Below are 15,909 nucleotides of genomic sequence, written 5' to 3'. Positions count from 1 at the left end.
ATCGGGACGTAGCCCCGTTGTAAGTTGAGGAGGATCTGTACAAATAGTTATTGAGCATTTAGTAAGTGGTGGGCTCTGTACCATGTTACTTCATAAATCTCCCCCAGGCCCAGTGAGGTATAAGGTAATATGATTATTCGTATTTTTGCAGGTGAAGAAAAGTTACAAGAGATACAGTAGCTTTGCTAAAGTCCTATAGCTACTGTAGGGGACGAAAAACTTGTCCTGTCTATGAATTAAACTGACAACAGATAGATGAACAGGAGAAAAATCATGCACACTTATTAAATGTTAATTTTACATGCATGGGGGCATCACAGAAAGCAGTGAATGCCCAAAGTAGTGGTGAGAGTGAACAGTTTATAGACCATCTCAATAGGGGAAAGGGAGGGGGAGAACGGCCACTTGTGGGGGAGCAGATGATGTTAGGAAAGATTAGTGGGCCCTTAGGAAAATGGATGGGGACACGATAGTCTGTGACAGTGTCTGTCTGGGGTGTGGTGTTAACTCCTCATGTTGTCTCCTGTGATGAGAGGCAGTCTTCTCTGCTTGATGAAACTCCCGGGAAGGGGATTTATGACAATTCAGTTCTTTTTTTGGGAAGATCTGTTTTAGGCAGATAAGGGGAGTTCAGAGAAAGCCTCTTCCTGCATTTGTTGATTCTCACATGTCTTCAGCTCAAAATAATCTTTGCACCAGAGTGGCATGTTTTGGGTGGGATATTTTGATCTCGCACAGTAGTTAATGGTGGAGCTGGACTCAGCCCAGGTTTGTTATTTTGCTGTTGTTTTTTTCCTAAGCCCTTGCTTTTAGGCAGTTTGCTGGGGTTTTTCTTGGTAGTCATTTTATAATGAAGAAAAAGAGGTAGTAGCTAGTGGCACTTACACGTGCTGGCACTGTTTTAAGTACTCTGTATGTATTGTTTACTGCTCTGCAGCAACCCTGTGTGTTGGGTACTGCAGTTATCCCTATTTCACAGGTGGGGAAAGTAAGGCACAGAGAGGTTAAGTGAGTTGTGCAGTTGTACACAGCTCCCAAGTGGAGATTTGAGCTCAGGTAGTGTAGTATCAGAATGTGTACTTTTAACCATTACCCTGTAATGGTTAAAAGAGGCCCAGTGACTTTCTTTAGGACCTATACCTTATAAATGATTGATTTGGGAATAAAATCCATACTGAGTCACCCGTCCGTCTTCTGGGTTCTCATATTACTTTGAACAAATCTCCATTAACACATTGCTTCATTAACCCATTTTTTGACTTTATGGTGGTGCAAAAGTGATAAGAGTTCAGTAGAAACTGTATTTCACATTTTGAATTTTGATCATTGCTACAGTCTCTCCTAAGTTTTATTTGTCTCCTAGTCATGAGGACTGGGGTTCTCCGTCTCATGTTTGATTACCCGAGGAACACATTCTGGCATGTTGTGTGCACAGTAAATATTGATCAAATTTTGTTCAGTGTTTCTTATGCTGTAACGGCTTTCTTCTCTGCTATATTGTGAAGCCTCTTTCTCTCTCCCTTCTTTTTCTTGCTTTGTTTATGGAACACACATTTTTTACTTGTTTTTTTGCCATCTATTTGGTCTTCTTTAAGGTGATTCATTTAAAAGCAGCCCCTTCATCTTAGAAGAAGCAGGGCTCTCTCTCTAAATGAACTGCTCTCTCTATCCAGCTGTCTTCCTATCATCTGATTGTCTCATTCATCATCATCAAATACTATTAAGTGTCTTTTAGCACTTTGTGCTGTGCTAGGCGTTCTATAAGTAAATAAAACAGACATGGTGCCTGATTTTGAGGAGTTTCTAATTTAAACCAGCTTTGGAGCTCTTTAAAGATAACGCTGATCTTCAAGAAGGAAGAATTTTAAACTGGGGACTCCTGAGAGAACAGTCAATCACATAGTGACCAATCACAACCTCACCTTGCATTGCGCTCCTCCCCAGATTGTAGCTGGCCTTTTACAATTTTTTTATTTTAATAGTTCCATTAAAAAATGTGCCTCCTGTCCCAGAATGCACATGGTACTTTCCTCTGCTTGAATGGTTTTCTACTGTCACCCAAGTATCATCTAGTTAATGCTTTTTCTTCTATTATCTTATATATCAACCAATATTACTTTAGAGAAATTCTAAGACACTGACTGGATCTAATCTTTCTCTCTCTCTCTCTCTGTCTATTTTTTACTCAAGTGGTTTTTATCAGCATAGCATTAATTTTCTTATTCTCAGTTCATACCATTACATACTTATTACTAATGAACTGATCACTTTTAGAATTAAGTTCTCAACTCTCCATCACAGCTTAATTCAAGTATCTGTCCTCTTCATCAAGTCATATTCTTTGCATTCATTAGTCTCTCATTGATTGCTGTATGTTATGTATCTTGTGAAAATGATGCATGTGAATTGCAAGATGAAATTGCAAATATTGTAAGAGTTGCAGGATTTCTTTATGGTAACAAAGTGTGCTGATGCAAGTGATTGATAGAATAAAGACTGCAGATTTAAGTCAGTAAACAACTGGAAGAAAATGAGACTGTTATAGGATTGGCTTTTTAAAAATAAAGAATGATTTGAGTATCAAAGAAATAGACCTATAGTGAACGTGACCTTTATGATTGTGCTTAGAGTCAAGTACAAAATAAAACATGTTGAATCGTATTAGCCAGTTTTATCAGAAAAATCACATATATACACAAACTCAGCTGATGTTTTTTCAATGTAAAAATGTGGTGTTTTTACAGTTATAACCTAACATTTGTTAAATTTCACATAAAATAAAATTTTCACATTTTTTAGTTTCATCTTTGAAAATAAAGCTCCAAAGAAGCAAAGTCAGGCCCCTATTTGAAATGAAGTCACCTGAAGTTGACTTTCTCTGTACTTACTATGCTTATATTGCCTGTCTGTGGTGCTAGATTGAAGTTCATCCCTGGCTCACGATAGATGCTTAGTAAATGCTTGTCGAACGAGTGAAATAAGAAAGAACCATTGGTGTGAAATCCTCAGTTAAGCACCAGTCTTAAATCTGAAGACCAGCTACTTCTAATGAGGTTTGCATTACTTGTTTTATTCACAGAGTAACAGATTCCCTGGATACTCTTTCAGAAATTTCTTCAAATAAACAGAATCATTCGTATCCTGGTAAGATTACGCAGTTTTATGTTCCTAATAATTATTTCTTTGCTTTTATTCAATGAAAAATTTTTATTGTAAAGTATATATGTATACAAAAGAGTATATGAAATATATTTGTATAGTTTGTGTAATCATAAACAACATCTGTTACCCACCCCATAGCCAAAGATGATGATTACCTGTATGTCCTATAGAAACCCCTGAGTATCCCCTGAGTCTCTTCTGCCTCCCTTTTCGTATACTCTGTCTTCAGGTTGTGCATCTTGAATTTTATGTTAATTATTCCCTTGATTTTCTTTATGTCTATCCCCCACAGATATGTCAATAAATAATATATGTTTAGTTTTTTTTTAACATCTTTATTGGAGTATAATTGCTTTACATTGTTGTGATAGTTGCTGCTGTATAATAAAGTGAATCAGCTATACATATACATATATCCCCATATCTCTTCCCTCTTGCGTCTCCCTCCCACCCTCCCTATCCCACCCCTCCAGATGGTCACAAAGCACCGAGCTGATCTCCCTGTGCTATGTGGCTGCTTCCCACTAGCTATCTATTTTACATTTGGTAGTGTATATATGTCAATGCCACTCTCTCCCTTTGTCCTAGCTTACTCTTCCCCCTCCCCGTGTCCTCAAGTTTAGTTTTGATTGTTGTTTGCTGTGTTATTTAGTGTTCCATTAAAATACATTATTCATTTTATATTTGATGGATATTTGGGTTATATCCTGTTTTTAACTATTAGAAACTGTGCCGTTGTGCACATTTGCAGAAGTGTCTCCAGGATTGCCAGGCACGGGATATCCATATCTTCAGTCTTCCTGGGTGTGCCAAACTGTTCACGTGGGCAGTGGATGAGGGTCTCTGTCACTCCTCACCTCACCAACAGTAGTCTTGTTTGCCCATCTGATGGGTGTAAATGGTATCTCCTTGTGGTTTTAATTTGCATTTTTCAGATTACAGATGAGGTTGGGCCTGTTTCCATGTTTATGGACCACATACATTTCCTCTTCTACAATGTTCCTATTCACGTCTACTGCCCATTTTTCTTTTGGTTTGTTTGTTTTTTTCTTATTAATTTGTAGGTTTCTTTATATATTTTGGACACTAATGTTTTGTCAGTTTTGTTTGTTGCAAATATCTTTCCCAGTTTTTGACTTGTCTTTTGCCACCCCCTCCCCTTCCTTTTTTGGCATCTTTTGATGAGCAGGAGTTTTTAATTTTTAAGTTGTCAAAATAGCAAACCATTATGCTTTTGCATGTTTTGTGACTTGTCTTTTCATTGTCTTAACAGTGTCTATCACAGAGTGGAAGTTTTTAATTTTAATGAAGTCCAGGTTATCAATTTTTTCTTTCATGACTTGTGCTTTTGGTGTTGTATCAAAAATGTCACCACCAAACCCAAGGGTACTGTGATTTTCTCCTATGTTATCTCCTAGAAGTTCTGTAGTTTTGTGTTTTACATTTATATCTATGATTCATTGAGTTATTTCTTGTGAAAGGTGTAAGTCGATGTCTAGATTCATTATTTTGCATGTGAATGTTTAGTTGTTCCACCATATTTGCTGAAAAGGCTATCCTTTCTCCATTGAATTGCCTTTGCTCTTTTGTCAAAGATCAGTTGACTGTGTTAGTGTGGGTCTATCTCTGGGCTCTCTATTCTGTTCTGTTGATCTATTTGTCTTTTTCTTTTGCTAATACCAAACTGTATTGATTACTGCAGCCGTATAGAAATCCTTCAAGTTTAGTAGTGGACTTTGATCTTCTCCTTCAGTGTAATGCTGGTTTATCTGGGCTTTTTGCCTTTCTATATAAACTTTACAATGTGTTTATTGATGTCTGCAAAATAATTTGCTGTATTTTGATTGGGATTACATTGAATGTATAGATGAAATTGGGAAGAACTGATGTCTTAACAGTATTGAATTTTCCTATCCATGAACATGGAGTGCTTGTCCATTTATTTAGATCTTTGATTTCTTTCATCAGAGTTTTATAATTTTCCTAATATAGATTCTATACATGTTTTATTAGATTTATACCTACCTGTTTCTTTTTTTTTTTTTTGGTGTTAATGTAAGTGGTATTGCTTTATAGTAATTCTTTTTACCTTGTATCAGCCTTCTTGTGGTTAAGTACTTGCCTAAAAAATGTTTTTCTAGCCATTGCCTTAATCTTTCTATGTCCTCATGTCTTTGGAATATCTCCCATTATCATTATTATTTTTTTTTTTGTGGTACGCGGGCCTCTCACTGTTGTGGCCTCTCCCGTTGCGGAGCACAGGCTCTGGACGCAGAGGCTCAGCAGCCATGGCTCACGGGCCTAGCCGCTCCGCGGCATGTGGGGTCTTCCCGGACCACGGCACAAACCTGTGTCCCCTGCATCGGCAGGCGGACTCTCAACCACTGCGCCACCAGGGAAGCCCCTGGAATATCTTGTAAATAGAATATAACTGGATTTTACTTTTTTTAGAAAAAGACCACCTTTGTTTTTTAATCTGAGTTTCACCTATTTGCATTCATTGTAGTTAGTAATATATTTGGATTTATTTGTTATTTATTTGTTTTCTAATTTTTCAACTTTTTTGTACTTAAATGTTTTTCTTTCTTGACTTCATTCTGGTTCTATTGCTACCCCCTCTTTTTTCCATTTAATTTTTTACTTGTATAAAAATTACATTCTATGAATATGCTTCCTAGTAATTAGGTACTTTGACATACATACTTAGCAAAGCCTAAAGTTAATCATTATGTTTACTCTTTCTCAAATAATAGGAAGTCCTTAGAAACTGAGTTTCTATTTTGTTTCCCTCACAAATTTCACATTATTATAATAGTTTCTATATAATTGATATTTATTTAATTTGCTCATGCATGTCTGTATTTACCGATATCTTTAGTCATTAATCCTTAGAACTTACACTTGAAATCATTTTGTTTCTACCTCATCTATATTCTTCAATATTTTTTTAGAAAGGGTCTGTTGGTAGGAAACTCAGTTTTTGTCTGTCTTTTCTAATGATAGTTTTACTGAGTAAAAGTAAAAATTGGTGCAATTTTTATTAGCGTTTGAAAGCTGTTTTCTCCCTGCACATAGACAATATAATTCTTCTGCTTTCTGTCTTCTGTCAAATTTTTGAGAAATCACCTATCAGTCTCCTTAATCCATACCATTGTAGGTGGTTTATCTTTGCTTTTTGACTGCTTTTAAAGATCTTCTCTATTTCCTTTGTGTTGTACAGTTTTGCTATGATTATGTCTAGGTGGAGATTTCCCTTCGTTTATTCTGTTTGGCATCTTGGGTCTTCCTGGATCTAGGAATTAGTATCTTTGATTAATTCTGTAAAATTCTTGCCCATATACTGAAAATATTTCTTCCTTCATGCTCTTTATTATCTCCTTCCAAAATTCTGACGAGTAGTATAGTCCACATTTTCACTTTCCCATGCCTCGTTCATATTTTTCACAACTTTGTCTCTCTGGACTGCATTCTGGATATCTTCAGAGTTATCTTTCTGCTTCTTGATTCTTTCTTCTGCTACGTTTATTCTACTGCCTAATTCAGCCGTGAAGTTTTTTCATTACAAATTTTTCATCTTTTTGCAAGTCTGTTTGGTTGTTACTTATTGTCACTTATCCTTTCCCCACATTTTCAAGTTTTTCTTTTATGCTATTAAACATTTTAAATATTGTTACTTTTTATGATTAATAATTCAATATCTGAAGTCTTTGTGAGTCTGATCCTGCCGTCTGTTTCTGTTGAGCCTAACTTGTGGCACCTTCTTTCCTTGTGAATTTTGTTATTTATTGTTGTGAAATGCTTATTTTACTTAGAATTTAATGTATGGGAATTCTTTTAAGCCTGGGTTGATGCCTCTTGAGAAGATTATACAGGCATATCTTGTTTCATTGTGCTTTGCTTTTTTTTGCTTCTCAGATACTACATTTTTTACAAATTGAAGGTTTGTGGCAACCCTTCATTGAGCAAGTCTGTTGGTGCCATTTTTCCAACAGCATTTGCTCACTTTATGTCTCTGGGTCACATTTCGGTAATTCTCACAATATTTCAAACTTTTCCGTTATTATTATATTTGTTATGGTGTATCTGTGGTCAGTAGTCTTTGATGTTAGTATTGTAATTGTTTGGGGGCGCTATGAACTGCATCCATGTAAAATGACAGACTTAATCGATAAATGTGTATGTTCTTACTGCTCCACCAACTGGCTATTACCCCATCTCTTTCCCTCTCCTCGGGCCTCCCTATTCCCTGAAACTCAAAAATCTTGAAAGTAGGCCAATTAATAACCCTACAGTGGCCTCTGAGTGAAAGGAAAAGTTGCATATCTCTCACTTTAAATCAAAAGCTAGAGATGATTACGCTTAGTGAGGAAGGCATGTCAAAAGCAGAGACAGGTCAAAAGCTAGGCCTCTTGTACCAAACAGTTAGCCATGTGTGACTGCAAAGGAAAAGTTCTTGAAGGAAATCAAAAGTGCCACTCTGGCGAATGCACAAATGGTAAGAAACAGCCTTATTGCTGATCCAGAGAGAGCTTTTATGGTCTGGACAGAAGATCAAACCAGCCACAGAATTCCCTGAAGCCAAAGCCTAATCCAGAGCAAGGCCCTAACTTTCTTCAATGCTATGAAGGCTGAGAGAGGTGAGGAAGCTGCAGAAGAAAAGGTTTGAAGCCAGCAGAGGTTTGTTCATGATATATAAGGAAAGAAGCCGTCTCCATAACCTCAAAGTGCAGGGTGAAGCAGCAAGTGCTGACGTAGAAGCTGCAGCAAGTTATCCAGAAGATCTAGCTAAGGTCGTTAATGAAGGTGGCACCACTACACAATGGGTTTTCAGTGTAGATGATACAGCCTTCCACTAGAAGAAGATGCCTTCTAGGACTCTCATCGCTAGAGAAGGGAAGTCAGTGTGAGGCTTCAAAGGAGAGGCTGACTTTCTTGTTAGTGGCTAATGCAGCTGGTAACTTTAAGTTGAAGCCAGTGCTCATTTACCATTCTGAAAATCCTAGGGCCCTTAAGAATTATGTTACATTGGGACTTCTCTGGTGGCGCAGTGGTTGAGAATCCGCCTGCCAATGCAGGGGACATGGGTTCTAGCCCTGGTCCGGGAAGATCCCACATGCCGCAGAGCTACTAAGCCCATGGGCCACAACTACTGAGCCTGCGCTCTAGAGCCCGGGAGCCACAAGTACTGAGTCCACGTGCCACAACTACTGAAGCCCGTGTGCCTAGAGCCCGTGCTGCGCAAAAAGAGAAGCCACCGCAACGAGAAGCTCGCACGCCGCAACTAGAGAAAAACCACATGCAGCAACAAAGACCCAACACAGCCAAAAGTAAATTTAAAAAATAATAAATAAATTTATTAATAAAAAAGAATTATGTTATATCTACTCTGCCAGTGCTCTGTAAATGGAACAATAAAGCCTAGAGGACAGCACATATATTTACAACATGGCTGACCGAATATTTTAAGCTCACTGTTGAGACCTACTGCTCAGAAAAAAAAAAAAGATTCTTTTCCAGATATTACCATTGACAATGCACCTGGTCACCCAAGATCTCTGATGGAGATGTACAATGAGATTAACGTTGTTTATGTGCCTGCTAACACAACATCCATGCTGCAGCCTGTGGGTCAAGGAGTAATTCTGAGACTTCCAACTCTTAGCATTTAAGAAATACATTTCGTAAGGCTATGGCTGCTATAGACAGTGATTCTTCTGATGGATCTGGGCAAAGTTCATTGAAAACCTGAAAAGGATTCACCATTCTAGGTGCCATTAAGAATATTCGTGATTCATGGGAAGAGGTCAAAATATCAACGTTAATGGGAGTTTGGAAGACGTTGATTCCAACCCTCATGGACGACTCGGAGGGGTTCACAACTTCGGTGGAGGAAGTACCTGCAGATGTGGTAGAAATAGCAAGAGAGCTAGAATTAGAAATGGAGCCTGAAGGTGTGACTGAATTGCTGCAATCTCATCGTAAGACTTGAACAGATGAGGTATTGCTTCTCATGGATGAACGAGGAAGGTGGTTTCTTGAGATGAAATCTACTCCTGGTGAAGATACTGTGAAGATTGTTGAAAGGACAATAAAGGATTTAGAGCATTACATAAACTTGGTTGATACAGCAGCAGCGGGCTTTGAGAGGATTGACTCCAATTTTGAAAGAAGTTCTACCGTGGGTAAAATGCTATCAAACAGCATCGCGTGCTACATCGAGAAATCATTTGTGAAAGAAAGAGTCAGTCGATGTGGCACACTTCACTGCTGTCATGTTTTAAGAAGTTGCCATAGACACCCCAGTTTTTAGCAAGCACCACCCTGATCAGTCAGGACCCTCCACCAGCAAAAAGATTGTGACACCGAAAGCTCAGATGATGGATAGCAGTTTTTAGCAATAAGGTATTTTTAAATTAAGGTATGTGTATTTTTCTTCTTTTGTACATAATGCTACCGCACACTTAATAGACTACAGTATAGTGTAAACAACTTCTAGATGCCCTGGGAAACCAAAAAATTTGTGACTCGTTTTGTTGAGATATTTGCTTCATTACTGTGGTCTGGAACCGACCCTGCAGTCTCTCTGAGGTATGCCTGTGTTTACTTCTGCCAGTTGCCTAGAGGCACTGCCAACTTTAGTTTACGTTCTCTGCAATGTTGTTGTTGTCGTCTTTATATTACACAGATAAAATGAATTTGGCTGGTGATCACAGATCTGGAGGGGAGAACATTTTGCTTTCTGCACAGTGGGGTTGACACAAGCTGCTTTCCTTTGTGTTCCTCTGAGTGGTGCTTCATTTTGTTTCTCATTTGACTTGACACTGAGGATGAGCTGCTCGGGACCCTCACTTTTGTTAGGACCCCATCTTGGCAGGCCCCAGCTTCTCTGGAGGGCAGTGTAGTCCTGGGGTACAAGGTGGTTAGGTTGCTTTGGGGGAAACCTTCCATGGTTTCTCTTTTTGGTTTTTGGCCTCTTTGGAATTGTGCCACTTGTATGAGGTCAACAGTATTTTTTTAAAAAAAAATTATAGTTGTTTTAAATTATACTTGCTTCATTCGGGAGGTTCACGCAGCACATCTGGTGGGCCGTAACTGCCAGAACTGGAAATCCCTTTCTTTTTTAAAAGCATCTTTTAAAAACTTTACCTTTTGTGAAGTCTTTTTCTTTTTTTTTTTAATAACTCTGTCATTTGGGGATGCCAGCAATCATAAGCTCTGAAATTCATTGTTCAGAATTTTATAAATGGGGTATATTTAGTGATAGTGTTTTTTTAAACCATTTTTATCCTTTTATTTTTTAATACGATTTATCAAGATTATAATATTGGAGAGTAAAAAGATTAAGCTTTATCAATGTGTAATTCGATTTCATTTGGTTTTCAGGAAAGTTTATAATAAAAACCTCCAAAAGTAATGTCATGATCTTAACTTATTCATGTAGTGCATAGTTTGATGAGAAAGGTGAGGTAACAATCGTCAAGAAGTCTAAACTGTTACAATCTACATGCACTTATTTTCTTTGCTTTCTGTTTCCAAAGAAACACTTGGTAGAATAGAACGTCTGTAGAAGAAATGATAAAAGATAACTTTTAACAAGGACTGTGAATTTGTGATTTAGTTTTCCTCATCTGACCTTAACTTTCATATTTAGGTTTTAGGAGAAGTTTCAGTACAACTTCTGCTTCTTCCCAGAAAGAGATTAACAGAAGAAATGCTTTTGCCAAGTGAGTATTAAGAAGATTTAGAAAAAACGCCTTTCAGGACGAACATGACAGGATTCTGTGAAGAAATAAAAGTGGGATTTTGTATCTTTTACATTGCGTGGTAGAATTTTAACACTTAGGAGGAAAGGTGTGATGAGTGTGTCAGTGAGAAGAGTTCTTCTTCCCTCCTTTGCAAGCTCAATTAAAAATGTCACCAGTGACTAAAAGTAGTATACGGAATATATTTTCAAAGAGGTTTAGTACTGTTAATAAAAGTTGGAGGAATTTACATTCTGTGTTATCACTGAATAGGGTGGACTGATTTTAAACTCTGTTTACTTGATTAGTCAGAGAATTGATTTAATATTTTGGGAAGTCCATAAAAGGAATGTCAGGCCTATTTGCATCAGGTCATCTTATTATTATTTTAAAAAATACTCCTACTTCCTCTTGTAGAATATACTGCTCCCTTTTTCGTTGTTGTTGTTTCTTTGTAGAGAGAATCTCCTTTTCTCTTTTTCATTTATATTGCTATTTATAGACCTCAGACCCAGTTTACTCCCCCTAATAGTTTTCTGAGACGTTTAGGAACTTCTTAACCTTTTGAGGAATATGAGGCTCTTCTAGGCTGATTAGGTTAAGGAGGTGTTTTTTTTTGTTTTTTAATTTTAAATCCTTCCAGTTAATCTATGAACAATGCCCTGGGGGAAAAACGTCTAGCTCAGTAGGTAAGTGCACTAGTTGTGGGGCCCTAGAAGCCACTAGGAATCATAGCCCACACAAGAGGACTTGACGATCACATGAGCAACAGGCAGGTAGTTTATATGATAATCTGCCATGAAGTTATTGGAAGGCCTCGCCAAGATCTGAGGTTTCACTTGAGAACCCTGACGGGTCCTGAGGCACTGGTAGGTACTGTTTAGCAGAGTTGGGTGGGTTTTGTTTTGTTTTTTTCCCTTCCTCAAAACCTCTACCAATTCTGAGATTTTAAAATTGGTCTCCTCACTTGAGTAGCTGAAAGAGTTTAAGGGCAATAGCTTTATGCTCCAGTTTATTGAAGATATTCAAGAGTTCTTAGGCAGAATGGAAGAAATTACTAAGAAGAGGCAAGCAGGATATAAAGGATTTTGAAGGGGTGTCAAGATGTTGGTGAGGGGAAGAACATGGTACAGAGAAGCAAGGGAAGGAGAGAGAAATCTGAACCGTGGGAATTATACAGCAGGTGTGGATATGTACAAGATGATCTGTTGACATGAGAAGAAAATATCAGTACTTCTGTTGGTTTTCTTTGAAAATAAAAATAAATGAAGCTTTACTGATACTTCTACAGATTGACTCTAGTACCTGTTTTAGAAAAATAAACATATTCTTATTGAGGATATATAATCAATTTAAAACTTATTTAGTTTTTACTTAAACAATATGTGACCAGATGTTTGGTGATCAGTGTTATATGAAACAAAAGAAAGACATTAGGTGTTTAGACTTTAGGTCCTAGGAAACCTGTCCCTGATCTCAGGGGTAAGAAACATTGTAATGATTGGATGACCTTCTGCTGAAGTGACAGAGTTGATTGTATATTGTGCTGTTTTTAATCTGGAAGCATGATGTATTCTGAAGAATGTGGGTTGAAGAAATGAGTTTATTGACATTTATCAAACCCTGTGCCATTTTCTTGTCTATTCATATGGAAATAAAAGATACTTCCAGGAGAAACATGGAAAATATAGTCAGAGATAATGAAAATCCCTGCGTAAGAAACTGGAAGGAATTGGGGCAAAGGGCATGTTTGCAAAAGAGGGCTGAGGAAAGGGAAGCAGCAGCCGGCTGCGCCGTTTTTGAGAAAGAGCAGATGTGCTTCTCCAGTTGGCTTATTGAGGTGGTGGTGATGAACACCTTCATTCAGAGGAAAAGATGATGGAGGGGGTGTTGGAAGCAATTCTTCTGGCTTCAGAATTCTTAGTATATCTAATACCAAGCATGGGGGTAATAAACACAGGGAGCTTGAGATGTTAGCATAGGTGTCACTGCCACCTGGTAGGCACAGGCATCCTCTCTCCCACCGTCTGCATCCAGCCTGGGATCTGTAGCTCACCTGTCGCTACATCTCATCTCCATCATTACCAACTTAGCTTCTCCCCGTGTTTTCAGAGTGCATCTCCTGAGAGTCTCCATTGGGTCCTCTCTGTGGAACCCAGCCTGTCCACATGATGTATTTGGCCAGCTCAAATTTGAATGTCTTTGGGTAGAACTCATATAACCCAGTTGGCTGCAGGTTCCATCATTTCACGTCACATGTTCTCATTTTCTGCCTGTCCCGTAAAGCTTTTGAATTCTCAGATGCGGAATGAAGTCCAGATTCATTGGCATAGCGTGTACAGGCCTGCCTGTTTCTCTGGACTTAGCTCTCGTGGTAAAATCCTCACAAGTGACAATTTGCTAAACTCTCCGCGCTGTTCAAAAAAAATTTTTTTAAGTTACACGTAATATATTTTGCTCCCATGACTATGTCTGCTTCCCTTCTCTGTCTGCTCATCTGTCAGATTTGTTCAAGTGTCACTTCCTCACTGAAGTGTCTTCCCTCGGACCTTGAGTGAGGATAGATTTCTCCCTCTTTCGTGTGCCTTCTGCTTTGTACCCATCTTTATTGCAGGATCTGTAACGTTTTACAGATTACTATGCACAAGTTCCTGGAGCCTAGCTCTGGACCTGCTATTTCATAGGTGATCCGTTAATGTTTTTGAAGGAGTAAGCAACGCTCTCAAGTGTAGCGTAATTTATAAATTTCTCACTTCCCTGGGCTTTTAGAGCTTTGACGTAACGTGAATCAAATCATTCTTATTGGAATGTTAAATCTTTACCCAAACTATTAAGTTTTGGCTTGGATATCGAGTTCATTTATTACTTATTTCTTTCTTTAAAATTTTTCTGATTATGAAAGTAGATTGGACAAAATTTGAAAAAATTACAGTAAATTAAATGCAGATCAAGATCGTCTGTAATTTTATCACCTAGATGAGATTATCACTGTTAGCATTTTGTCATATACTTCTCCAGCTTTTTTCTAATGCATGTATCTGAATTTTTAAGCAAAGTTGGACAAATCATACTCTATATACTCTTTGAAAGATTTTCCCCTTAACATATCCCATAATAATAATAATTTTATTTTTCTTCTTTAATAATTTTACTCAGTGTGACTTTTGCAGTGTTTTTAAAGACTGTGCTATGCTGTGATATGAAACATTTTTGTGGCATTTGGTAATACGTGAAAAAACATGAACTAATGGTAGGTGGCATACTCTTTAAATGCATGTCCGCCTCCCCCTCCCCACCCACGTATGTATGTCTGTGTGTGTTCAGATGAATAGCTTTATTTTTTCCTAGTTCTTTCTTTTTTTCTAATTTATGCATTTAACTCTTTAATCTCTTGGGGATTTTTAAAATATGTAGTGTGTGGTAAGAATCATATTCTTTTCCAAATAAATGACCAGGTTTTACAGCATTCCTAATTAGAATGTTCACTCCTTTCCCACTGATTTGAAGCTTTACTTCTTATCACATATGAAATAATTGCATGTATTTTTCTAAAACATCTTCTCTGTGTCGTTTAAAAGTACATTCTTACGCCAGGGCCACATTTTGTGTTTTTTTTAAATTTATTTCTTGGCTGCGTTGGGTCTTTGCTGCTGCATGCAGGCTTTCTCTAGTTGTGGCGAGCGGGGGCTACTCTTCGTTGGCGGTGCACGGGCTTCTCTTTGAGGTGGCTTCTCTTGTTGAGGAGCATGGGCTCTAGGCATGTGGGCTTCAGTAGTTGTGGCTTGTGGGCTCAGTAGTTGTGGCTCACGGGCTTAGTTGCTCCGTGGCATGTGGGATCTTCCTGGACCAGGGATCAAACCCGTGTCCCCTGCATTGACAGGCAGATTGTTAACCACTGTGCCGCCAGGGATGTCCCCACATTGTTTTAATTTTTGTAATTTTATAATTTAACATAATGGCAATGTAAATTTTGCCATATTATTATTTTTCAACCTTTTCTTAATTATTAATACCCATTGTGGTTGTGAGCAAGAGCCTGGCCTTTGTGCTTGACAACCTTGGATCTGAACCCCAGGTCTCCTCTTTACCATCTCTCTGACCTTAGGCAAATAGCTTGATTTTTCTTAGCCTCAAATTCCTCCCTGGTTTGGGCGAGGTTGGATGAGATAATGTATGTGAAGTGTTTGGCACATAGTAAGTGCTCAGGAAATGATAGATACTGTCATTATGTGAAATTCGAGTAATTTCATCAGGTTGCAAAAAAAAATATCATTTTGGGGAGGATTCATTTATATATATATGTTTCTATCCAGGAACAAAGCTTTTTCATTTTTCTTTTGTATATTCTTGGGTAAAGATTTTTACTTTTCTTATAGCTCTTACGTATTTCTTTGTTAACTTTGTATTCGTGCATTTGACGTGGTAAATAATATTTTTTTCATTACATTTTATAACTAGGATTTATCAGATGTGGCATAGGACAGGCTTTGGCCTCAGTTTTCCTACCCATAAAATTAGAGTGCTCTTCCCTTCTCGGGGTCGTTAATAGGAAGAAATGAGACATGGTGTGTGAGAGTGTATTTAAAAATACGGAGAGTGGAATAAAATAGAAACCAAGCAGGACCCAGACTCTGCTCGCAGTCAGGCTCCGTGCAGTTTTGGTAACAGGTTCCGAGTTGTCTCTACTGTGGGGCTGGGAGAAGGGTTTCTCCTGGAGGAGAGGTGGCGTGGACGGCGGGTTGAAGGCTCCACTGGTGGTGGTTTCTGGATGACTGTTTTGGGAGGTCTCAGGTCATAGGACAAGCTCCTGGGCATGTTTCTGTTTTGGGCAGAGTTGGCTACTTCCCAGGGACAGTGGAGGAAGCCCTGGGCAGTATTGGCATGAGGCCTTGGAAGGGTTCCACGTGTGGGTGCCCAGTAGTTGTGTCATCAGGTCAGGCTGGTGGCGGGTGCTAGGAGGCAGTGCCTTGTAAGTAATGTTTTGTTGTAGAGAAAAGAGGAGGGA

At 38.3% G+C, this 15,909-nt stretch overlaps 1 protein-coding gene across 5 annotated transcripts in view; it reads left to right on the top strand.

The window, feature by feature from the left end:
* Positions 1-15,909, top strand: part of CLIP4 (CAP-Gly domain containing linker protein family member 4) — an 81,599-nt gene that overhangs the window by 43,357 nt on the left and 22,333 nt on the right. For 4 of the 5 annotated variants that reach the window (XM_067703349.1, XM_067703350.1, XM_067703351.1 and 1 more), the window contains 2 exons: positions 3,080-3,144; positions 10,814-10,886. In XM_067703349.1, the coding sequence (XP_067559450.1) occupies positions 3,080-3,144; positions 10,814-10,886 (138 nt within the window). The remainder of the gene's footprint in view (positions 1-3,079; positions 3,145-10,813; positions 10,887-15,909) is intronic. The other variant, XM_067703354.1, reaches the window with a different exon arrangement.

This window comes from Pseudorca crassidens, chromosome 14 (assembly GCF_039906515.1).
Source record: "Pseudorca crassidens isolate mPseCra1 chromosome 14, mPseCra1.hap1, whole genome shotgun sequence".
Taxonomy (NCBI): Eukaryota; Metazoa; Chordata; class Mammalia; order Artiodactyla; family Delphinidae; genus Pseudorca; species Pseudorca crassidens.
The sequence above is the reverse complement of the archived record's forward strand: the minus strand, read 5'-3'. Positions and strand labels throughout refer to the sequence as shown.